The following is a 26346-nucleotide window of genomic DNA, read 5'->3' as shown; positions in this document are numbered from 1 at the left end:
AGACCCCCAAGAATTTGAAGAATGCGCTAAACATATGAAACCAAATGAAAGTATCTTCTTTTAAAGATCATATATGTAGTTCAGAAGTGTTTCGATGCAGAATAAATGATGACTTTCCTTCCAATTCTACTAGCATCGATACAGACCACAATTGTCGCATGTGTCGCGCGCACAAACCTTTATAAGGTTCCGTTGGTAATCGTGGAGTCGCACCTAAACATAACGCTGAAATAGCGTTACGCGAAAACTATAGCAGCTGTCAGCAGCCTTTGTTTATGTCAGGTTTTATCAAAATCCAAGATGGTGGCAGGGTGTGCTAGTTCGGACTGTGATGCTATTAGTTTTCGATAGAAATTGTGATTAAATTTAAGTTCATTATGTTGCTCAGCTGTACGCAAAAGGCAGCACCAAAGGTAGGCAATCGCAGAAAGCTGGAGTGCACGGTGGAATGTGTCGGGAAGTGGGCGAAAAATCAGTGGAAAAGTTACTACACCGACCCCTCCCAGTGCGGAAGTTCAGTGTCTCTGGTGCTGCCACCACCTTGAGGGCAAAGTGTGTCGATTATTGGTCACTTTTCTACCACAGCTGCAGCAAATGCGTAATATCTCGCGCATACCTCGCTGCTGATAAGCGTAATCAGCGTGTTGGTGATTGGAAGAAACGGGCTGATTCATCGGTGATGATTTGTGGTAACACACACACACTGAGTGAATTTCATCGATCGAATCGCATTCTCGGTGTGGGTATCGATTTTTCACTTGACGGGTTTCTTCTTCGCCCGGTTGGCGTCGTAGCAGTGACGGCGTTCGGGAACGATTTCTGTAAACACCGGGAGTGGTGCGTACTGCGTCAGCGCGAATTTTTCTTCCCGTTTGTTGTGCTACGGCCATTCTCGACATACAGATCCGTCTTACACCACCACCTCCAAGACATAACAAACGGTGGGAGGGGGTAACTTTCTCCTCCTTTCGGTTGCCGGGAAATGCCTGCGTGCGCTTGCCTGCAGGAATTTCACCATCAGCTGATCGAGAATCGTTTCGTAGCAAGCGTGGTTTGTTTACATTTTTTTCCACGCTATGCGTCTGACGTTGTACGTAGTCTAGACGTGTTGTGTTGATCGATTTGTGTGTTGCGCTTTTGCTGTTTCGAGTGTTGCTTTTTTATTGCGCGAACGAGCGCGATGAATTAAAGAGTCGGTAATGAAATAGTTGTTGTGTTTCTTCACTCGCGATAGTGGGGAGGAATATGTTGACAGCTTTGACCTATACCACCGCAATGAGCGTTAAGCTAGAGTTCGGCGTTTTTGTTGGTCAACTGAACAGCTTTATCGTCTGTTGGGACAAACATCATAATAAAGTTTATTGCTTCTGCTGGTATCGTTTAACATGTTTATCTGCTCTTTCTAAATACTTTATTCTTTTTGTGGTTACTTACAGGATATTTTTTGTGCCGAGATTTTAATCAACTAATTTGTGCCCCGGGTTCGGGTGCTTAACGCAACGAAAAAGGAACCAACCAACCAACACTAAAGCAAAATGAGTTACGAAGTGACGGAAGAGCCGGCCTTCAACGGCGACGATCTGATGAGCATGGGTCAGTTCAACATGACCCAGCCGCTCGAGGACATGAAGCTGGACAAGAACATGGTCTGGCTGTTGGTGTCGCTGCTCTCCTCGATCGTGTGGATGGTCTACATTACGTTCTACAACTCGCGGCTGTTCGGCTGCATCATCACCAAGCTGGCCAATCGGCTTTACGTGCGTGGTGCATACTTCAAGATCGGTTCGCTGAACGTGAATCCGTTGGCCGGCAAAATCATGTTCCGTGACGTGGTGTACGTGTGTTTCGACTATACGGTGCGCGTGCAGGACGGATACTTTATATTCCGCTGGTGGCGTTCGTACGTTCCCAAGGATGTGTCGGAAGATTTGTCCCACTCCGATACGCGCCTGTCAGTGATGCTGAACGGGTTCGAGGTGCACATCTACAACCGTTCCGATCTGTACGCCCGGTTGGAGAAAACGTTCGGCCTGAAGCCGTCGGTGCTGGTGCCGACGGAAGACATGAATGCGGAGGAGATAGCCAAGTTCAAGGAACAGGTCATGAACGATGAAAATCAACGGCACATCAGCGAAGCATCGGCAAAGATTAAAAAGCCTCGGCCCGAGGCGATGACCGCGACCACGTGGCGTGATCTTATTCCGGTCATCAAGATCGACATCTGCTCTGGGCGTTTCGCGTTCGGCAATCGGCTCACACCGACGACCCTGTCGCTGTGTGTGGAAGAGGCACACTGTGTTTACAGCACGAAACCGGCAGTCTCCAAGCTGGACCACTTTATGCACTTCGTGAAGGCAAAGGTCGAGAACGCGAAGGTGCTGCTTGCACCGAGCCCCAAGTTTACCGGGATGGTGGATGAGCCACCGCGATACATGGGCGAGGGGTTCGTGGTCATGATGTCCAATTTGACGGAGCTGTACTTCTACATGGACGAGGCGGGCGTAGTGCCCGAAGAGCCGGTGACACTGACGCTCGCCAACGGAGACGTTGTGGAAGCGGCACCGCCCGTCTGGGGCATCGACATCAAATGCGGCAAGGGTACGGACTTCAGCTACGGTCCGTGGGCCGATCGGCAGCGTGACCACCTGTTCAAGTTCTTCTTCCCGCCCGACTATCAGCCGATGCCGGTGACGAAACCGCCGAAACCGGGCGATCGGCGTGAAGTGCGATCGTTCGACATTAGCCTGTGCACGCTGAACGAAGCAACGATCGATGTGTTGTTTTCGAAGAACAAAGAAACGAACGCAGTGCATGTGAATATTGGTGCGGGCTCGTATCTGGAGGTGACGCTGCCGTGGATTATACTGCAGGACGGAATGGCGACCAAGGTGACTGGACAGCTGCTCCACGTAGAAGCAACCACTAGCTTGCAGTATCGCAGTCTGGCCGAGTGTGAAACGCTGCAATTTAATGTGAAGTAAGTATTATCGCGCTCGACGCGATTAGATTCAACCGAAGATAGTAGTGTACTTTTTGCAAGGGCTTGTTGACATGTTGATGAGGGTATCGATCCAAAGCAATTAAGTCCGTTCAATCTCTTGTAGCGGGGTTTGCAAGATAACTTTCCTTTACTAAATTTACAATATTGCGCTTCTTTCCAGAGTGCATTATCCTTTGAAATGGAACGATCATCAAGAGTGGACGATTAATTTAACGGGCAGCAAGGCGACAGCATACATCGTGTTCTCCCACAAGGAGTTCTTCCAGGATTTAATCGAAGATTGGGCATCGAAGGCACGACCGGACATTCTCAGCTTCGTTCCGTACACTTGGAAGTTCGGAGTGATCCTGAAGGAGTTTGAGATTCTAACGTTAAGCAATGAGTTCAACTGGATCGATTGCTCCAGCACCAATCAGGAAAATCACCACCTAGCATTCTGTGGCGATCTGTTCGATCTGAGCTTTTCCTTACCGTTCGACGATTTTCTGCCAGTGAAACTGCCGATTGTGTTTTGGATCCACGGCGAAGGGCTAGACCTGAGCATGTACATTCCGGAAATATCGAGCAGTCGCCCTATTCTGTTGGCGCTGGATGAAAATGCACGCATTCTGACGCGTGACGGTAGCGTCAAGAAGCGTTCCGAGCTGATCAACAAAAAGTGGCGGCGGGTTTGTCAACGAGCGGTCGGATGGATTGACTGCTGGACCGTGCCGATAGTGGCACTTTCGATCAAGTACATCTACCATCCGATGCCACCGCTGGGACCCGATCCGCAGGCCGACATAACGACGCCGGAAAAGGAGGAAATATTGCTAAGCCCAATGCGCATACCAAAGATGCGTAAATCGCCCGCTATTGCCTGGACTACGGTCGGTGACGGTGGTGCGCCACGATTCGATCCAACCAGCCTACCCCCGGACCAAGTGTCGGTGGAGCTGGAAATTGGTTCATCGGTAATGCTCGCTTATGGTGCAATTCTGCGCAACTTCATCCACTTGAAGGAGAACATTTTCGGGGAAGATCAATCGTTTACGGATATGGAAAATTCGAACAGCAAAAATGCGTCCCGAAGCAGCCCGCTGGCCAGTGGGCATGGCAAATCGTCCGGGTTTTCAAAGGATGATCCATCGAAGTCACTGTCGGAAACGAGTCTCAACCCGGACGAGAAACCGAAGCGCTTCGATCCGAGGCTCTACCGTCCGCTGGAGGTTATTGTGAGCGTTACGATCCACGACCTGCAAGCCCACGTTATGAAGAATTGCAACGAAAACGACCCACCCTGTCCGATTGTACTGATCGAACGGCTCGGGTTCGAAATGAAGAAGCGGTTTTACGAAACGGAGCTCCAGGTGCTAGTAAGCCCGTCGTTTTTGATATCGTCCGATAATGCGATTCGTCCGGCAAAGGACAAACATTTGCGCCAGGGCCATCTGCTGCTGTCCGCCGTGCAAGTTCGAGGCCATGCGATGTTCAGCAACGAAGGAAGGCAGCTGGAAGAGGAAACGCTCGAGTACGCTTGGTTGCTAGAGGTACAGCTTGGAAAACTTTCCGGCAAGATGACGCTTTCGCAGCTGGCCAACGTTGTGACGGGTCTGGAAACGCTTGCCTTTCTCACGATGGATTCGGAGAATGAGTTGAAATCTCCGAAAACTGTACGCTACTGCCATCACGGTGTTCCGTCTAGTACGTGCCCCCATACGAAAGAGGATGCCAAGTACCGATGTCCCTCCACGGAGGACATCAAGTATCGGATGACTCGAGTAGCCGTCGATGCGGTCGATCTGTATCTGATCGAAAACGGGACCGCCATGCACACGTGGATATCACCGATCCGATTGGCCACGTGCAACTTGCATGGGCAGCAGGTCAAATCCGGCATAACGGGCCTGGTGCCTACCATACTGCTGCGTCAGTTTGTCTCTACCGGTGGACACTTCAGTCAGTACAGTAGTGGCAACTCGCACAGTAACACCAACACTACCGGAAGCAGCCGTTCAGCCAAGCTACATCATCAGAACTCCACGAAGCACGTGCCGGACGATGGCTACCGTAAGTCGTCGGATGAAACCGGCCCGATCTATCGACGAACTGCGATGGACGATGGCGGACCGATGATCACGTCCACCGGGTCCGGGTCTTCGGGCGGTGTGCTGAAGTCGGGAAGGCGAGATAATGCAGTGGATCCTCCGTATCCGCAGCATCGAAAGGATTCGAAAGAACACCGGGACGATCCGTATGGTTCAATGTCGAGCAGAAAGGGCCGTGATCGGACGGACGATACATCCATACACTATCGCCGAGATAAGGAAGACCCATATGCATCGATACACTCAGCAAGAAATAGTGGACGTGATATTGATTCGAACGAACCGTGGCTGGAGGTGGGCTGTGTATCGCTGGGACCAATTATCATAGAAGCAGCCTCAGCTCTCCCCATTCCAGAGCATTGCTTGCATCTGGTACAACACAGGTGAGTTGAAACTAGGTTGCATTTCGTACGGGAATAGGTCTCTTACCAATATCGCTTCCCATTTCAGCTACTTGAAAGTGCACGATGAAAAGAACAAGAAGCTGTGGTTCCTCTGGTCGAGTAGTACGGATCCGGTGCGATGCGGCTGCGTCGGTGGTTGTGCCTTTTTCGGTACGAATCGCAACGGACCGCGATTCTTCAAACCAAGTGCCCAAGACATCCAGGAGTTTATCAACATCGCCCGCTACCACATCCACCCGAACACGCGGGAGTACGGGTTCGGACAAAGTTTGCTGCACGAGGGTCAACTCGTGTTCCACACGCCACCGTATAGCTTGCAGCCGGTCTCGTTGCAGGAATGCTACGAGTACATTGGAAAGCCGAACCTTCACCGCTCAGGCCATCGGCATCCTCCGGCACATGGCGGAGGGGTACCTTCGGCCTGTTGTGGTACCGGTGTAGGATTGGACAGCAAGTCACCGCATCTGCCGCAAAAGCATGACACGATGCTGTCGCAGAAAAACGCTTCGGCGGAAATCTCTCCCAACAACACACTTATTCGTGGTGGCAGTGGAGGTGCGTCCGGGCCCACGGGAGGCTCATCACTCCCGGGAACAGGCCCTGGCGAGCGTTCCGGCAAATCATCGCTGGAACGAGTGAAGGAAAAAGACACCGGCTCACCACACGGTTCGGACCGTGCCCGTGGACGACGATTTTCCTACACCAGTGGAAGGTAAGAATATGAAGTGGGCCACGTGTGGCGTTTGTTTTTGGTGTCCGGTTCCTTGAATTTTGTCTAGAATGTGTTAAGCTTTGCGCATTGTGGAATTTTCTTTGTTTCTTTGTAAGAAAAGGAACCTATAGAACGGATGAACCGATAGTGGTACGTTCCAGGTGAAGTCTTACCGCAAGCTATTGAAAGACTTTGTATAAAACTACCTACATTCGCTTTGCGAAGCACGTCTTATTCTTCGCATTAGCAGCGTCAACGATGCATTAATTGTTTCCTGTCTTTAACCGTAGACAAAGCACCATACCACACGATGTGCCGTACTGCCGGCTGCTGGACTCTAGCCCCAAAACCTCCGCCAACAGTTCGAAGGTATCCACCCCAACGCCTAGCCGCATGGATGGAACTGAGTCCCGTTTGCTCACCCCGAAAGGATTCAAGGTGCTGAAATCTGTAGTTACTAACACGTACGCATCCGACTCGCGACTGACAGTGACTGGCGACTATTTGCAGGGCGAAATGGAGGTAGACGATCATCATTCGCATTCACAGCAGACGTCCGCCCATTTGCATCACCATCATCAGCATCATCAGCACTACCAGGGACAACATCATGCACAGTATCATAATCAGCAGCAGCAGCAGCAACATCACCACCATCAGATGATGTTGGAAATGTCTCACTCTGCTCCTTCTCCCGGTCATCCATTGGCCTCCGACTCGGAACAATCGCTGGGCGGTATGGGTCTTCCCATGGGTGCCGGCATACGCCCGATGCCTTCGGATGATGTCATAATGCGCGACGTGCAGCGGACGGTGTCACTAACGTCGGAGAATCCTTCCGAAGCATTCTTTTCGGCGGACGAGGATCTGCACGCGTCCCGCAGCTCCAGCCTCAAGGCGGGCGGTGTCGATCACCATCCTCATCCGGTGGCGATACAGAAGAAGCGCTTCGCATCGGATCTGAGCATCGTGGGGCCGAATGAGCTCGAGGGGCGGCTGTCGACGCATCGAAGCGACTACGAAATCCACACGCCCGAACACAGAAGTCTTCCGATGAGACCCCAGTCGACGGCGGAGCTGGTAAGTGTTGCGGTAGCTTGTACCTAGCTGGTAGATCCCCTTCTTTATTTCGTTGAGTTATTTTGTTGGTTGGGTCTTTCGCGCGCACCATCCAACCTCTGCCGATCGAGTTGAGTGTCTGCAGGTTAGGATATTGTTTAAGAAAGAGTACCAAACTATGCCACTCAAGCGTTGCAACGCAAATTTAACAGACCACGGCGCAGTTCCACATGCGTTCGTGTTAACAGTTTGAGTTCTAATTGAAGTTTGTTATGTTTTGTTATGGCTTCTATACATTTTCTTCGAAGAACATTCATCTAGCCTTTATCGAAAAGCATTACGCTTATGTAGTAAAGCGCAAGCAGTATGTAGAATAGAACATTGAGTATCGTTTTGTTACCCCTAGCCTTCATCCCGTAGAAACTGTAGAATAATAGAATGAAATTTCACTGTGATAAAAGCACACGGATCGCCCTGACTGTGTACAGTGGATCATTGATCCTTTCAATGCGATCGCGATCGTGTTGCTTCTCTCACAGTGTAAGCTGGCAACCTAGAAGCAGCCAATTGTCATGTTCTTATCTTTCTCTTCTCATGTGCTCCTTCTACCGCCACTATTAATTGAATGACTCTGTATGAACCAAAAATCGTTATCCACGTGCGCAACATTCAATGTTCCGCACCTGCATAACAATTGTTGTGGATGTGTTTAACCAAACGATCTTCTACTGTGCGCCGTGGACGGAACGATGAAACATGATGAAATGCTGTTGCTCTTTTATCGCTGCGTATTCTGCAATTAAATTAATCACCCCGTACGATTTTGTCACCACCCATACGAAAACCAAAAACCTCACTTGGCCACCTCTCATGATCGGCGCACACATACGCACACGTACGCATAAACACAAATACCACCCATTCGCATCCTTCCTTCATACCTACATGTAATCGGGCAAAACGGCAAACCGGACACTCTTGGCTGTGGTTCCTCACTGCACCGAACCCCCCTCCACTCCTCACATTGGCGCGCGTGTATTGGCGTATGTTTTGGCCCCTTCCGTCCACAACGATGCAACCATGATCCATGATGTGCGTTTGTATGTGGTATGTGTGTATGTACGATGTGGGTTGGTTGGTGTGCCATGATGTGTATGTGTGTGTGTGTGCGTGTCTGCCTGTGGCCACAATCAATCCTGCGCTCCTCCGAAAACAGAACGAAGAGGAACGGCGGCTCCACGGTCTAGCGACACCGATGCGTAAGTTTAGCAACATTTCGCCCCGGCCCGAGTTCCGTCATTTTAAGCCGGTTTATGATGTGAGTAAAATTTCAATCAGGATTTCTAGCGTGACACAGTTTTTGTATTTGATTGTTTTGTTGTTGTTTTTTTGTTAACTCTTCGTGAGAGGAAAGCACGGATGCGAGGCACGTAGATGGTATGCGATGAAAAAGGAAGTGTCAAACATTAACTTAAAAGAAGAATTATATTTTCTTGAATCATTCCTTTTTCGGAGCAGAGATGTTCACTGCCAAGCATTCACTTATTGAATTTGTATTCTAATCGATATTTTTTTATTAAGCATCGTTGTTTTGCTTTTGACTCCATCAGTCACTATCTTTGTTATCTTTCCTGCCTATCCTATCGCCCATTTTGCTCAGTTTGTTTTTCTCTTTCCGCTTTAAGTAAGGGCTGTTGATTTGATTTTGAGTTGTTGCTAATTTCGAACCCCATTTTCCGTTCCAATTTATGTATTTTTCCTCTGTGCTTTAGTGCTACTTGTGCCAGTTCAATGGTATAGCTTTTGGCTAGTTTTGTTTATGTTTGTATGATTTTGGAATGAATTTTGCGTCGGTCTTGCTGTGGCCAAACCTGCCGTGTTGATTCGATGGTAAATATGCCGTAGTGCCAAAACCCTGTCGCTTAATATGTATGCATTGTTGGTTTTAATTGATTCATTTTATTCATTTGTTACATTTATATTTCATGTTATTTATACAATAGTTTTAAATTGCATTATTTTATTATACACTGACTGACCTTTTGCAACTAAACCACTTGTTCCGTGTGCCCTTTGTGTGCTGTTTGGCATCATAGTAATAGCACTAATTATGATTGCCTATTTGCTATAGTGAATGTGAAGGTAACTTTCGTCGCACTTTTCGTAGCAACAATCTTACGAATCTATTTTATTCATTTTTACAGAAGTATACGTTGGCTCATTGATGCCGTATTAGGCTAATTTCGTTTCCATATTTCGATCCAACTTCAACAGGTTGATCCACAAGACTCGTCGGAATCACATTCGCTCTCTTCAAGTTCGTTCATATCGGCGCTCTCGTCACAGGAGGACATCACGCTGGTGAACTTGCACATGCAAATCAATCGACCGATCGTCGACTCACCCTTACTGATGGCTAGCTACGTGACGCATCTGACACAGTTGCGCTGCTCCAACTGGTCCCACTGCTCCATGCCGATGGGTGCTGACTCATTCTCCATGCCACTGTTCCAGCAAAACGAGGACGGCGGTCTGGTGTACATCGGTGGCAAGCTTATACCGCACTTTGACACGTACACCAACTGCCGCGAGGTGAAGATCGTTTCGCGGTACGATGTTCCGTCGGCGGGAAGTGGCACCAGTGGCGGTCTCTCGGGTGCGGCCGGATTCTCAACCCTGCCCAAACCTCATCCATGGGACCCGAGCGTACTGGTGCGCAGCAGCTTCGACAAGCAGGAGAGCAAGGAAGGCGAAAACGAGTTCCTCAGCTCGCAAGGGGAGATAGCGACACGCAACTCAATCGTGGTTCGTTTCAAGGGACAGGTGGATGTTATGCTGACACCGCTTCTACTGGAAGGATTGCAAAGGTAAGCCGGTCAATGGTAATCTTTATTTCCTAAATTGTATCTGTTGGGCGTTTACGGCGCACCAATGGACGGAAGGAGAAGGTGGATGTGTGAAACGGTTCCAAACGAGGAAAACTTTCATCGAGCGAAGCGGCATCAGTACTATCGGATGTTTGAGAAGGATCGTGTGGAAGGTTGTTGTAGTATTGATTCACTTCTTGTGAATTATTTTGCCGAATACTGGAGAGTGACATACGTCCTAACATTTGCGCATATTGAGGAAACGTCTTGTTCTGACGATACTTTGCCCTTAGAAAACGTATCCGCTTCAAGACATGCGATTTGGTGTCTGTTTCTTCGGACGATAATGCTGGCCCTGGACGTTCATCGTCGAAAGTGCGCTCTGGATGATCAGGATAACTGAAGGGATCGGTATTTTCTTGCATTGGAGGGTGGGTTGTTTGTCCTACGAGCTCACCTTCTCTTCCATATCTGCGATCGACAAGTGGCGATCGGGGAAAGGAATGGCTATTTTGATTGTTTTGTTCTGTTGCAATTTTGCCCGGCAAAAGATCAGCATTGAAGTTGTGTAGCCGTTCCCACAAGGATTGAGAACTTTGTTCATCGGCGATGGTTTTCAGCTTTTCCACAAATTCTATGACTTCCTTTTCTGATGTTTCCTTCGGGAAATTCGCTTTCTTTGAATAGCTGCCTTGGTTGATAAAGATTGCAAATAAAATAACCAAATATTTGCAAAATTTCATCGTTACGATTACGAGAATAGCGTCTGTGTGGATTCAAACTGAGCATTGGATACTTTGATTTGAAAACAGCTTTCTGTTGCCCTGATACTCTCTTAAATCACTCTGATCTTACTGACGATTTCCTTTACCACTGATCTCTCTTCTAGAATGATCGAATCACTGACTCCCACTCTGTCGACATTACACCCGCTGACGGTGGTGAACGACATTCATGCGTCATGCGTGCGGAAGGTCGAAGCCGTCAACATATTGAAGCGCGATCAATCGCTAAGCTACTGGTCGCAGGTGCACTCGAACTCGAAACGATCAACTGCCGAGCGCAATCTCCAAGGCCCCGGCGGACCCGTCCTGACGGACGTGTACGAGGAAAGCATATCGACTCAGGTGCAAGGGTTGATCGTATTGCCGAAGATCAATGTTACCCTCATTCAGAGCTCGGTGGTTGAGGAAGTGATCTCGTTCGCTGCACTAGACAACGTACAGGAGCTGAGCTGCGCGTCCCTGTTGGCCGTATGTTTCGAGGGAGTATCGACCCGGTTCCATCTGGGCAAAACAACGAAAGCATCTATGCACACAGTCTACACGCAGCCGACTGTCCGTTCAGGTGGACTGAAGAAAAGTGGTCTTATTCGAGGCACTCGGGCACTGTTGGCCCATCTTTCGTCCCAGACCCGTCCGGATAATGTGCCCGGTGAACCTATCCTGTTAGAAACCTCGGAAAAGCAGCTAGAGGAGCTGATCATTACACTCGACATTGGGAAGGCCCATGCGCAACTGCGCCGGCTGAAGAATGAATCGGCCAATCTGCCCGAATCGCAGATCGTTATTACGGCGATACCGGCCCATCGTAGCCGCGCGATGTTTGACTGCACACGAATGCCGGACGAATCGTCAGCAGCCACCATGGAAGCAACTACGTCCGGAGGGCTGGGTTACATCATGTTTGAGGGCGGATTAGAAGGCGTTAGCGTTAAAATCGTGAAACGATCGCAGTTTGAAAAGTCCGAAAATGCGGAAGAATCGCTTAAACCCGAGCCTGAGTCCATGCCCACCGCGACCGTACACTCGGAAGCAAACCAAAGCAGCGTCACGCTGAACAATCCACTCAACTTGGTCACTTTGCTGAACGAAGCTGGCGGTAACATGGCAGCGGAGGCGCTGGCAAAGTTTGGAATGAAAAAGCCCGGCACACCAAAATCAGCCGGAGGCAGTGGCAAGGAACGTTCGTCGTTGTTTGACATCAAATCGAAGGATAAGGTTACAACCACCACGACCACCACCACTACTACCACTACCACAATCATCGGCGATGGTGGAAAATCGTTCAAAACGAACATTGTGCCCGACGAGCTAGATGCTGCAACAATGCGCGGATCTTTCGTTAATGATGTTGCGCAACCTGCATCAGCTCATTCGGCCCAGATTCCCACGACGACAGGCACTTCCATGCAAGGAGCACAGGGTACACCCAGCGTTGGAGCTTCTAATGCGGGCCAGCCATACGCAACCGCTAGCACGAACGACTCTGGGTCAAAAGCAGATGCATCGGCTACAAAAGGAGGTGCGAATAGTGGCTGTAACACTTCTGCCGGTACCGTTGCCCCATGCAGTAACGATAACGGCAAAACGTCTTCGTGTGTGATCGACTTCAAAACGGTATGGTTCAACTTCGCCGCACCGCCACGGGCGCCCATCACCCGGAAGATTGACTACACACGGCTGGATTGGAATTTGCTAAGTACGGCTTCCCCGGCTATCACGGCGTGGATGAATCCGTGCAATCGATTCGCCATTAAGGTGGTTGCCCTCATGAAAGCGATGTACATCCGGCGGACCGCAGTAACGGTGGCGCTTATGGCCGATGCATGGGAACGGCCATCGCTTCATCGGCCAGTGAAGAGCCGCTACGGTGGCAAATTTACGCCCCTCGCTAAAACGCTCCAGGAAGATCCAAGCTGCCAGCTGTGTACGGTTCTGCAGAAATTCGTGCTCGACGAAACGGCGGCCAAGATTGAGTGCATACTCAAGCAGCAGTATCTTCCACTGTTAAGCACGATGCGACAGGTTAGAATGCACTACCGTTAATACGAAAGAACGTTTGTAACTAAAAGGTTAATATCGCTTTCCAGGCTGTCATCGTTTTGAGTCGGCAATGGAAAAACGTCCTGTACAATCCGATGCTGTTTGAGCATCAGTACAAGGGGAAACTAGCCAAGCCGGTCAACGTAACGTTTGCTCTTCCGCAAGACGAGGTATGTTAAAGTGTGCACTTCATTCTATGTTGGTCGCATCTTAGATCGTGCGATTATTGGTGTGATCGCCGACGTTCTTCTTGTACAGTACGAAAGGATTCATTTGCAAAGATTCGTCATATTGTCGATACGTGGACACTATTGTCAATCATACGTTTCTTAGACATCAAACAGAGTTCAAACTGGGGTTCGATATCACTTTTTTGTCCCTTGACACTACCACCTGTTTTCCCCGACCACCTCCCGACCACCCCTCTCTGTTCAAGCAACAAGCACACCAACAGCATTCCACTGTCATATTCATTGGGAGCATTCACGCAATCATGCATCCTGGTTCATCCTGCACTTGGCAGATAGTTTTCTAAGCAGTGTAACCAACATTAAATTGGTTCGCTTAATCAACAATTTTGTAAACCGTCTACAACCACTAGCACTACTTCATACACTAAATGCTTTCCTTTTGCAGCGTTACAAACCTATTTGGGGTAAGTGATAGAGAATTACGAGCAGTGGCATACATGATTTGTGCAACGCAAACAGAAACCAACACAGACATAATAACTCACACTACTATATACCAAAACAAAAACAGATACAGATTTGTGTTGTGTGGTAATAGAAGGTTTCTCTGTATAGATTTGTTTTCAAACAACGTATAGGGAATCGCATTTTACTTACCCCGTTGACCCTGTCCGGTGATTGTTTCATAGGGTTTAACTGTGCTTATGCGGATATCGTTTTATGTGTGCGCTTTTTGGGTACAGAAAGATGTACAGGTGATTTCGCTATGCAACAATAGAAACGCTGTGGAAGCTTTATACATCGGCGGATTAGTTTTGTTGAAAAGGAAGTGTTTTCACAAAACCAGTGTGTATGTTTCGGATCTGTGGTGTGGTTTCGTATATACTTAATTGTAAAACGTGTTATTCGTATCACTAATCCATGTCATATCATCAAAGAAGGGCAGTTGGTTAATGTTGCTAATGAACGCCTATCGATCCCGAGACAATGAATCCCTTAACGAAAGTTCCCTTTGAATCTTCTTAAGTGAATCAAACACGTTTTCATACCCAATCGGAACGGTTGGACGTTTGTTTTTGAACACCACGTTTTTCATCGTAGGACGCCGAGGATACGGATGATATCGATACGGATAACTACCCCGTTGGGGTGCGCGAAAACCATCCGCTGCTCGGCGAGGAAAACGAACACACGATGCTGCTCGGCCAGTGCATTCAACCGCAGCACCAGCAGCGTCAGCAGTCAGCCGCCTCGGCGACGTCCACGGCGCCCACCCAACATACCGGCGGCGGTCAGCAGCAGCAGCATTCAACGCATCATGGTAAATCCAATCTCTTCCTAACAGTGTCCAGACGTATTCGCCCAATCCTCTATCCCTCTCTCTCTCTCTTTCCCTCTTGTGGGTTAACGCATCTACCCACACGCCTGGCATCCTTGTATCCCCGATTACGCTTTTCCTTCCCCGTGGGTACTCTCTTTGGCATCTTATCTAATTTCATCCTGCACAGAGAACTGGTTTTATTGTGGTGTACTTAATTTCCTTCCCTTTCCTTTCCCCCACTTAACGAGTGTTTGTGTTGCTTTCCAGTGCATGTGTGCTTTATTAGTTGATTTTTAGCTCTAGCCTCTTGTATTTGTGCGTGTGTGTGAGTGTTTGTATTAATGAAAACACCTTTGTACTCGTGCTCATTTGTTAACTAACCACTAATACGCGAAAAGAACAGATAAACACTAACTAAACACACAACAACACACATGAATGAAACTAGCAGTGTAGTCACTTTGGTATTTTACAAAAACAAAACCGTAGCTGAAATTTTGCTTCTCCTTTTCTCCTCCAATTTCTTATTTCGATTCCTTTAATGCTCTCCACCACAAAAAATGCAACCTAAAAAATATAACAATAATTTAAACAAAAAAACACCGTACAACCGTACCAATCCGCAACCCGTACTCGCGCTACTACGCCATAATATTACTACCCGCGCTTGCGCGCAGTAATCAAAATGCCCGATGAACCGCCGATCCCGTCCGCGGCGGCAGTGCACATGGCCGCTGCCAAGCTGGGCGATTCCCTTAATACCTCTCCCAGTACCACTAACAACTCGCACAACAAGCTGCGGAAGAAATCGTCGGTAAAAAGTTTCATTCCACCGGCAGCGCCACCGTCGCGTGCTAGCATACAGATGTTCCCGATCATCTTCGACAAGCAGGACCCCGTCGGGGTGGAGTACGGCGCACTGCGCGAAGGCTCTGCCCCGTCCGTGTGCAGCTCGTCCGACTCGATGGACAAGCCATGGACGCCGCCAGCGAACCACAAGGAAGATCTGTACTCGTGGATGGCAAAGCAGCAGAGCGAAAGTACGAAACAGCGGGAGAAGGATAAATCGACTGTAAGTGTTAGGTGGTTGCCCGTTGATTTGTCGGACATTTGCCGAAACTAAACGACCGCTTCTCTTCCTATCCTGCAGCAAAACAATCGACCAGCATCGCAGAACCGGCCGGCAATCCATTCGGTGAAGTACATGCAGGATAACAATCGGATTCTCGATGCACATCTTATCTTCGAGCCGATGCTGACCTGCCTTGGCGTGATGCCTCAGCAGATGATCAACAATGTGTCGAGCAAGGACGTTTCTTCGTTGGAAAGTTTGGGAACGAACCTTTCGCTCGTGTGCTCGTTCGATACGATTCGCATCGACATTGTTGTGAGTGAGGCAGGCGATAGCAAAAAGCCGCCGAAGCAGAAGGATCCCAAAAAGCGTGGAAACGGCAAGTTCACGATTATCATGCCGGGCGAGCAGCCGGCCTTCCTGTGCGAGCAAGTTGGCGTTGAGCTGGAAGTGTTGAAGATGACGGACGGGTTCCCGGACGACACCAAGCCGGCCATGCTGTACGTTTCTCGTGGTCAGCTGAAAAAGCACACCAGCACAGTGATCAACTTCAGCCTGAACGTGCGCTACATCTCGCAGCAAGTCAACATGCCGCTGTTGCGTTTGCTACATCAAATCACGAACATGTACCAAAACGTGAAAGACGCTCAGAATGAGTTGCGTGAGTCGCATCCAGAAAATGGGGGCAAACGAAGCGCACCGCTCAAGGACGAGTCCAGCCTTGCGTCGGAGATCAACGATCCGACGCTGATGGGATCGCTCAACGAGCCGCTCATGGCACATATCGAGACGTCCGGCATTTTCGACTACACCGATGAGCGGTACGACAAATTCAACGAAGATATCTCCACGATGCGCCACGAGCTGCGCCATTCGATTAGTCGTAGCAAAATGCCAACACTTGGACCGTTGATTCCGCTGACACCGTCTCCGAACTCTCGCAATCGGCCGCATAGCTTTGCCCAGAAGCTGCGCAGCACGAGCAAAACGGTGAAGGGAAAGCTTGGCTACACGAATCTGAATGAAACGATCAACACACCGATCAAGATGAGTCCCACGACGGCCGGATATTCCTTTGCCGAGGCGCACTCGAAGCAGTCGCTTGAAGCCAAAAATTCGCTCACTGGAGGTCTATCGAGCACCTTCGGAGGTAATGAGAGGTGATGCGCAGTGTTTAATGGGCTTTAGTGTTTCTGATAATCTTTATCTCTACAGATTTCACCGCACCGTTTGATCGATCAACTTTCACGGGACCGATACACAGCATCCTGGACACGCCGAAGTGCTGGAAAACGGTTTACCATTTACTGGATCTGTACTCCGCTATGCCGGAAACGAAAACGATTGCTCATCGGTAAGTAAAACGCCTTTCTTGCGTTACAATTTCAGTCGAAAGTCATTTATTATTCTTTCCCTCTGCAGTGTTTCTATTTCTCCCGATGCGGTTGAGCAGATTAAGGCGCGAAAGTATAACTTGCTGCACGAAAGTAAAACCATGCGCGACGAGGAGGAGTTCATTGGTGGACATGGCGCTGGCGGGGCTGGAGCTGTGAAGGACGTCGGTGTAATAACGCAGGAGCGAACCCGGCTGGTTGTGTTCGGTGTAGCGAAGATACACCGCACCAGACTACTGGCGTCGTTGAGCGGCTTAAAGCTGGAAGCGGAAATAACGGCTCTGCACAGCAGTACGACTTGGCGCAAAAAATCACGTCCAGCATCGCTCGAGTGTTCGCTGACGGGACAAGTCGGCAGAGCGATGATAGTGTTGCTGGAAGGAGCGCAACCAAATCAGCAGTAAGCTTTCGAATCTATTTTATCGATATTCATCGATTGTAACACGATTTGTCTCATTTTTCCCATACTTTCAGGACTGTGGTGAAAGTGTCGATTGGCAAAAGTCAAACCCTGTACTCCAGCATAACACGTCGTGGAAAGGACAAAAACAATGGGTTGCTTTCGATTGGTATTGTAAACGTGGACATTCCACAGCATCCGGTCGCTCTGCACGGTATGATGACGAGAAGCTCGAAACAGATCTCGTCAACGCTCCAGGAGCTACGAGTGACACGTACATCCGCCCGTCTCACGCGTCAGAACGAGGAACCAGAATCGCCGCTGCATCACCATAACCATCAGCGCGATACACGCGACAAGGCAACGCCCTCGGCTACGACCAGCCAGCGCAAGCACAGTACCGCCACGATACGAACGATGACCGGTGCGACGGCAGCTGCCGGCAGCAATCCGAGCGGACTGCTGCAACCACTGGTTATGCAGTTTAACATCATACTGCAAAGCTTATCGATCAGTGCGGCGCTGTTGCCGTCGCTACAGGCGCAGTACAAAATGGACCACGTCACATCGACGGGCGTAACGGGTGGCAAGGCGAAGTTTACCATCGATCTGCCGAACCATTCGCTCAGCTTTACGACCAAAATTCAAACGACGGAAACAAACCTTCCGTCGGAAGCGTGCATTGCACTGCCGCCGGTGCACGTTAGTGCCGAGTACGTGCCGGAAAGCACCACCGAGGAGCACCCAATCGATGGAGAAAAAATCGATGAAGAAAAAATCGAAGGAGAAAAAATCGTACTGCGACAAGGTGGATATCTTGCTGCATCGGCTGAAATTGGCGTATTCGAGCGCTGTCTCACGACTGATCTGCTGAACCATCTGGTGTTTGTGCAGAAAGTGTTCATGAAGGAGGTCAATGAGGTGGTGCAGAAGGTGTACGGGGGCGAAAAGCCGGTACCGCTGTGGCTGGAGGATTCGGAAGACAATGGATCGACGATCAAGCGCATTCTGTTTTCGCTAAACATACGTGTGAAGCGCATTCAACTCACCGCAACGACACCGTGCTCGTCTGCGGTACGCTTTGAAACGGGTCAGCTGGAGTTGCATCTTTCGAATCGCGTTAAAAACATCGCAGATGCTTCCAACACAAAGCTGTTCGGTAGGGCGCAGATCGATCTCAACCTTTCCCTGGGCCAGATTATCAAAAACATCATCTTCGACGAGGCGGAACCAGAGTTCCAGCAGCATGCGTTTTTCAACACCACCATCGGGTTGAGGAATGCGTTCCAGAACGAGATGCTCAACGACGATAAAGAGCTGGTGCTGATCACACTGAAGAGACCGTTGATTTATGTACAGCCGATAGCCGTCGATAAGGCGATACTGGTATGGCTGAACTACAAAAACGCGTATGAGTATTGGACGGAAAAGCGAGCAAACCTTAACAAGGAGGTCCTCATGGCAACGCAGCAGGTGCTGGAGAAGGTGCCGTTCGGGCAGATCAGCCACCATTTGGCAACCACCGCGAACCTGTCCACCCTATTCCTACAGCTGACGGTTGAAGACATGGGAATCTGCTTGCCGCTGAACCAGCCTCCACAAATCTGGGGCAACCGTTCGGTACAGGATTTCGAGCAGAAGGGAGCGGTAGTGATAACGCTCGAGAACACCATCATTTCAGCGTGCAGTTCCGGTTCGCTCGTTTCGAAGGGACGCTTTGCTGGTTTGTGCTTACGGTTTGCAGAAGATTTCGATTCGTCGCTCGATGAGTGGAAGCCCAACATGAACGATGCAAGCATTATGAATCTTTGCGTCGTGTCCGAAGGAACGTATGAGGTGTGCTCGCGAACAGTTGCCGCAAAACATCCAGACAATGCGAAATGGTTCCTGAACGTAAAGTGGCAGATGGAAGGCGTAGATATACATCTCGACGTTAACATTGGCAAGCAACTGTCGGCCCTTGGGCACACGCTAACGATGCTTACCGGCTCGGAGGATGACGAACCGATCTCGTCCGATACGCCGGACAGTGACGATATTGATGCTTCCGGCCATCCCGGTGGAAAGGATTCCAAGTCACGCAAATCGGTCGATTCGCTACCGTCCTTCCTGTTTGACACTACGCTGGATCCAAAGAAGCGATCACTGCTGATGGAGAACGAAATCAATGAGCAAACGAAGATTGTTAATGATTTCCGTACCCTTGGCGCGTCGGTGAAAACAATCGAGAATGAAGAACGCCGACTGCAGGAGCTGCAAGCCGTGTACTACAAATACTTCCGTCGAGATATGATTCAGGTGAGTAGGGAATATGTAATTTTGTATTTAACTGTACATCATTATTGTGGCATCTAAAGGTGATGTGGTGTTGTTTTATGAAGTGAAAGTATAGTGAGGTTATGTTCAGCTTTAGTGGATATTTCTTATTTGTACGTGTTACAAACAATCAAAGGACTCTTTGCGTTTTCATCCTGTACCATAAGCTAATCAAAGAGTGCAAAGATTTTTAGCAAAATTCGCACAAATATTTTAAATAGCTTGTTGGTTGGTTGGTCCAGGAATCCTAGTACTTTCGGCAAAGAATCTAAATTTAAAACGTTTTCAATCAAATTAACATACGAAAATTCGGTCAAGAGCAAACACATTCAAGTGCAATGCCGGCTGTAAAAATCGTGTTGAAATTGCTTTGTCAAAATGTCGACAGTGGGCACCAGTGTCAGGTGAATCTTCGGCGTTCAATTTACGAAATTGACTCGGAAATTGAAGAAATTAAGCTGCCCTTACAAGCGATCGTAAAGCTGAAACGTATCCATCAGCCACAAGATTTGCAATCATCCTCGATGCTTCCAATGCACCAACAGGCTCAGCTTAGTCTGCCCGTCATGTCGAAGGTTGCTCTAATGGGCGAGAGAGAAGCTTACGGCTACGACGGGAGAGGTTCAAGAAGGTTCGATGACGATGGGCGCAGATCGACCACCATAAGAGTTCGCAAATCAAGCGTCAAAGATGGTGGCGTAAAAAAAAGTCGGTCGCAAGAGGAATTAAAAGAAATAAAAGCTATGTTGTTAGAAGTGAAGGAAAAATTGATGGCCAAAGGCAGTGCATCCGGCTCATTGGTTGACGAAGAACCGCCAGTTGTTGAAAAGGACAAATGGTTTACAAATTCGGTAGTGCGAAGGCTTAGCGAAGGTCTGAAGGAAATTAACGCCACAGAGAAAACCAACTGTCCATTCGTGCAGTACGTTCTGGCGAAGGAAGATGCTCCAGAGGGCAACATCGATACGAGCCTGCCACTATCTTCGATTATTGGCTCGTACTCGTTGGCGTATAAGCATGGCACCCCTACTGAGTCGGCAGGCAGAGCGGATCGTCGTTCAACTGCTGTCGCTCGCGAGCACATCATGTCGTCCGAAAGTGAATATCCGAAAAGTACACGCGAAGATACCGATACTTCGACAATTCGGATGGGTATCTTGAGCAATGAAAGCGATGCGAAATACTCCTTGCAAACCTGTCCAGAACATCGGGCATATTCTATAGAACCATGTCCAAACGATGGTTCTTGTACCACAAAAGAAGAAGAGGAATAGAATAAAACATTTTTTCAATTGTTGCATTTAATCTTATTTTCTTGTTGTACATTTCATTTCCAGGAGCAGAGTCGCTAGACCTGTAATAGAGAACTCAAATGCAACTGACTTATCTTTGTTTCTTGCAGAAATGGAAGCGCCCTGCCATGCGAAAGCCCATGTTGAAGGCTGCTAACCGTTCCCGCTCTTTCGTGGCTCCTTCGCCAACCAGAGAGGATCTGATCGATGCAGGCTGCATCGATGGACCGGGTGGGCATGCGGGTACAGGTGGTGGCTGTGGAACGAGCAGCGTAATGGATGCTTTCACCGGCAGCGAAGACATGAGCAGCCTGCAAGAATCACCCAACTCAGGCCCATCGCGAACCGCTTCGCTCAGGGTAAAGATTCCACCCAACTCCTCGCGGGTAACGTTCAGCGAAACGATGCGTCAGTCTTCATTGCCGAGCGCCGACTCGGATGTGGCTGGCTATTCCGATTCTGGGCTTGATTGGCCGCGTTACGATTCAAGTTCGGTCACGTCGGACGTGCCCCACATGCTCGAGATCGATGGAGAGCATGTTGAGCTGCGCAAGAAGAGTCCCAGCCATCCGCAGAAGCAGCAGGAACCTAACATAGATTTCGAGCTAGACATTAAGGTACTGGTCAATTCGGGCAAATGCGTTCTGCATACCAAAGATATCCACGACGAACGGCTCTCATCGACAATGGGAGGCGGCAATAGCAATAACGCAAGTACTAACGCTGCAATGGCGGGCAATAACAACAGCTCCATGGCCGGCAAACATCACAAGCGCGAGAGAAGCACCGGTGGAGCAACGGACTGGGGTAGTCCTGTGCCGCCGCGTCGCAATAAGGATAAATCGCGTCTGAAGTACAACACTACACCCTACACGGCGTTGGTGGATTTGACTATATTTCACATTCCTGGTCTGGACGTAAAGCTGCAGTATCAATCGAAGACGGTGGGAGGAGACGATGCTTCTCCGCGACTAAGCACCGCGGATCCGTTCGGTATCCCACGCAAGCTAGCGTCAAAGCGAGCCACCCTGTTTGCTTGGATGACGCTGCAAAGCATCCCCGAGGAGACCATCATTTCTCCACACATTCTAGAATTTCTGGAGCAAACGTTGGAGCCGATACCTTCAAACAAGGGAGCGGGAGGATCGTCCGGAATGGGAGGAGGTAGCAGTGTCGGCGGTGCTAGCGCTGTTAATGGAGGTGGTGTGACCGCGGCCGGCGGAGGACCTTCAAATCCAGTGAATCTGCAAATGCTGGAACACAATTACGCCGCCGTGTACGCTAGCTTCCCCGTAGATGTGGTGGTTTACTTCCACATGCAACCGTCGACGTTCCGGTTTTCATGTCTTCCGGTATCGCGCGTTGAGTGTATGCTGCAACTACCCAGCTTGGACATCATCTTCAGTTCCAATCGACAGGACGACGATTCGGCCGGAGGTAACACTTCTTCTCAGATGGGTGAACCGACGACAATTCCTGGCGCGGACGGCAAGGTAGCAGGCGGGCTAAGTGTGACCGGGTGTCTGGCAGACTTTAACGTGTACATTTTCCACCCGTACGGTGGTAAGAAGAGCAACTTGAAAGAGGCGCACCAATTCTCGCCGCTTGCTGACAGTGAACGGAAGGATTCGCTCAGCATTAACGTTGAGTTTGTGAAGTTCCACATAACGCGCTCAAAAAAGATAAACATCATCGAAACGAACCTGACGTCTCGCAAACACTCTGACCAGACGTCGAAAGCGACCATTCGCTTTTCCACAATTGTAGATATTGGGTCGGCATCGTTCAAGTACGACATGCGTCGTTTGACGGAGATTCTTGCCTTCCCGAAGGCTTGGTATAGACGCAGCATTGTGCGACGCATGTTCCTGGGCGATCTGGGCATGCAGCAGCCTAGCATGTGCGATCTGGAGATACCAATCATACCAGAGGGAAGCACAGATGGCAGTGGTATCTCGAGGACGAGCGATCGAGACCCGTCCATGGATGTGGAAGGCAGAATGAGCAGTCGAGTAGGCGAGGCGCTGAATCGCGATCGTTTACGATTGAGCCTGGAAAATATCGGCATGGGGACGGCGGGTGGTGGTAGTGGGGCGAGCAGTGCCTCGTCGACGGCCAGAATAAAGGATCAAAAGTCGTCCAGCCTTGACTCCACCTCGTCACCGTCGGACGTGAATCAGGTAACGTCCTGGGAAACGTTGGTGCTGTTCGCGATCAACTTCACCAAGCTTAACGTGCAGATGAACATGGGCAACGTGATGGGCAATATCGTCTGGCTAACGAAGGCTTTCCGCAGCGATGGGCGGCTAAGCATTGGCAGCACGGGTCACAAAAACATGTACATCGGTGTCGGCCTCGGTGGATCGTCACTGGATGCGAAGGGCGGTATCGTCGGAGGTACGATCGATCTGAACCGAATTGACACGTACATTCACATCCGCGAGGATCCGGGCTCCGAGCCGGATCACAAGGTCGGCATCAAGCTGATGGCACTGGAGCTGAAGTTTGACTACATGGGCACGAGCGTGCTGATGACGCGCGTCAGCTCGCTGAATGCGCAGCTGCGAGACGAGTGGAAGTTCTCCAAGGATCACGATTTCGGCAACAAGCTCCCCACCAACTACCCGGCGATCATTCTCATCCATGGCGACCTGTCCTGGGACCAGCTGCAAATGATGATTTCCAAATCGACCACCGCCGACATCTTGAAGATGTTCTACAAGCTGGAGGAGTTCTTCTCGCAGCAGTTCAAATCGTCCAAGCGCGTGTTCTCCAGCCTGGAACCCCGGCTGGCCAATCCTTCGCTGAGGGCTAGTGTGCGGCGCCGCGAGGAGAAAAAATCGCTCGGCGCAGAAGCGTCGATCCATGACGCGCGGCACCACCGACACTGGCAGCGACCGCTCAAGCAGACGAAGGGTCTGTGGCTGTCGACGCTCGGTGTGCCGCTGTCCAACATCGGCACCGTGCTGGGTGGCACGATGGAGCTGCACGGGCAGAACATCTCGCTGGCCTGCTTCCATGGCATAAACTTCAAGGCCAAATCGTGGGCCCTGTTCAGTCTGAAGGAACCGTGCATTGATTTCGCGACCGAAGCGCAACACGTCGAATCGACCGAGGAGGTGCACATCATCCAAACGCTCACGTTCGGGCTGGGCATGAACACGCAACAGCCACCGCAGCATCACTCGAACGCGACCGTCGTGCGGATGTCGCGGAACGTGATCTTTCCGCCACAGTTCAAAACGCTGCACGAGTGGTTCCACTACGCGTTCGCGAACAGTGAAATCGATGGTAAGTTACGAGGCCGAAGATAGCAGGCCGAGAAAAAGTTGTGTGTGACACTTTGTCTTGCAAACTTCTTTGCAGCAGTGGATCGTTTTCCGGTGATTGAACGCGACAAGGAACACAACACCAATTCGATCGAACGGGCCCGTGGATCTGGTTCAGGCTCTGCGCCGCATCAGAAGCTGCAGGATCCGAACCACAATCGCGAGGTGATCTTTGCTCTACCCAGTTTGCAGTTACACTTCAAGACGGAGCATCTGCAGGGCATCTCTACACCGGACACAGCGCGTAAGTTTGCCCTCAACAAACCTCGTGTGAGATTCCCTACCATGTAATGGTCTCCTATTTCTTATCTTCTGTCACAGAGGACAAACCAATGGTGGAGTGCAGCTTCATAACGGCGTTCGAAGATCACATCTTTGTCACCGTTGATGCGGATGCATTTTTCTTCTTACATGATCTCATTACTTCTTACCTCAGCGAGAAAGAAAAAGTGGTATGTTATCGATAACACATCATTCAAGAAACACACTTACTGACCGTTCTTATTGTTCGGATTGTAATAGCTCGGCACCATTACCACCAACCGGTCGTCGTCGCCTAATCCCGTCAATGTAACGCCACCACCACCTGGCAGCGGAACACCAGCCGGCCTGTCGGTGCTAAAGTCTGCTCACGCGCTCAAGTCCAGCACCTCCAATCTGATGTCTGCCGCGGCTCCCTCCATGTCGTCGCTCGGTACGCAGGACTCGACCTCCAGCCAATCGATCGCTAATGGTGGCAGTGCGCTAGAGTTGAATGATGCAGGCAGCTCCGGAATTACTTCCGGTGGAACGGCTTCAACGCTATCCGGTACTAAGAGCGTGCCACGCGCGACAGACGACACGAAGAAAGGACCTGGAAGTACCGTGTCCAGCCCTGCCACATCCATGGGTGGGGTAGGGGGTAAGCAGGTAAATATTGTGGTAGAAAAATCGGACCTTGAATCGTTCATGCGGACCGATTGGCGACACTTTAACTGCAAAACATGGCATCTGGAACCGACTGTACGGTGAGTAGACATACACACGGACCATCTACTGGAAGGCGGGTGGCTAATTTCGACTTATTTTCAACATTACAGACTCCTTTCATGGGCTGGCAAATCGATCGAACCGTACGGCATCGACTACATTCTGAACAAGCTTGGATTTAGCCACGCGCGCACCACGATTCCCAAGTGGCTTCAGCGTGGCTTCATGGATCCGCTCGATAAGGTGGAAGCGCTGCTGATGCTGCAGCTGCTTCTGATGGTAAAGGATAATGGCACATCGGACGACAAGGACTCTAGTAGAGATAAATGAAGTGTAAGTGTAAGTGCAAGGTGCTAGAGCAGGGAGCGCAAGGGCTTGGGAAAGACACAAACATTGCCCGTGCCGGTGATGCGTTTTGTGGAATGTGTGGTACAATCTAATGTCTAACTATTGTTGCTTTTTTATAGCTTCCTAGCTATACAAACCCGTTGCCGCGTGGCACGTATGTGCACCGGTTCAGGATTAGAACGCATTTAAACTTTCCACGTAGGGATTTGATATTTGACGTACTCTTTTTCATCCAACGAACCAAAACAGGTCCGTCGCTGTGTTGCGCGGAATCTTTACTCTTTGTTTATCGTGTTTATCTCAACGTCTGCTCAACTATAACTATCCCTCTGTGTTATGCTTTGTTTTTTTTTTTTTGCTCGCAACCATGTGCAGCCCGTAACCGTGATCTAGTCTAAATTGGTATGTTGTCTTCAAAACATACGGTTTGCTGAAACACCCACCCCAACTGCTGCTATTAATGGACATGATATTCAAAGTATGGTATGGCTCTATTGAACCGTGCTTTCGATACCATTTTCCCCTCTCGAAGGGACATTACAGTTCCTGCGACGTACCCATCGATATGGCTTCTCTAATATCCTGTTTAATGAGGATAGCGAATTACACTACTCGCGTATCTGGTGCATGTAGCCTCCTCCCCCCACAAAACCAAGACATTACAATAACGAGACATAACGATCATCAATAATCGATTAATAATTAAACAAGAAATAAAAAATGTGATCTACATAATAATATCAAGCCGATAAATAAGAA

The 26346-nt window shown here is 49.6% G+C and overlaps 1 protein-coding gene across 8 annotated transcripts; it reads left to right on the top strand.

The window, feature by feature from the left end:
* Window positions 1-299: 299 nt before the first annotated feature.
* On the top strand, window positions 300-26346 carry LOC120903364 (transmembrane protein KIAA1109 homolog). Of its 8 annotated transcripts, none has more exons than XM_040312766.1 (21): window positions 300-413; window positions 1437-2977; window positions 3162-5471; window positions 5539-6204; window positions 6495-6642; window positions 7012-7284; window positions 8480-8581; window positions 9538-10130; window positions 11020-12937; window positions 13003-13125; window positions 14248-14467; window positions 15145-15539; window positions 15618-16689; window positions 16755-16893; window positions 16962-17333; window positions 17408-19631; window positions 21052-24232; window positions 24308-24514; window positions 24592-24722; window positions 24793-25277; window positions 25350-26346. In XM_040312766.1, the coding sequence occupies exons 2-21, from the start codon at window positions 1536-1538 to the stop codon at window positions 25567-25569; spliced, it is 16221 nt and encodes a 5406-aa protein (XP_040168700.1). In that variant the 5' UTR covers window positions 300-413; window positions 1437-1535; the 3' UTR covers window positions 25570-26346. The 8 variants fall into 8 exon arrangements, with proteins under 8 accessions (XP_040168700.1, XP_040168696.1, XP_040168701.1 ...); XM_040312762.1 differs by having other exon boundaries at window positions 6715-7284; XM_040312767.1 differs by lacking the exon at window positions 14248-14467 and adding an exon at window positions 13592-13610 and having other exon boundaries at window positions 6715-7284; window positions 15307-15539.

The sequence above is a fragment of the Anopheles arabiensis genome, chromosome 3, assembly GCF_016920715.1.
Source record: "Anopheles arabiensis isolate DONGOLA chromosome 3, AaraD3, whole genome shotgun sequence".
Lineage (NCBI taxonomy): Eukaryota > Metazoa > Arthropoda > Insecta > Diptera > Culicidae > Anopheles > Anopheles arabiensis.
This window is presented reverse-complemented; position numbering and strand designations above follow the sequence as displayed.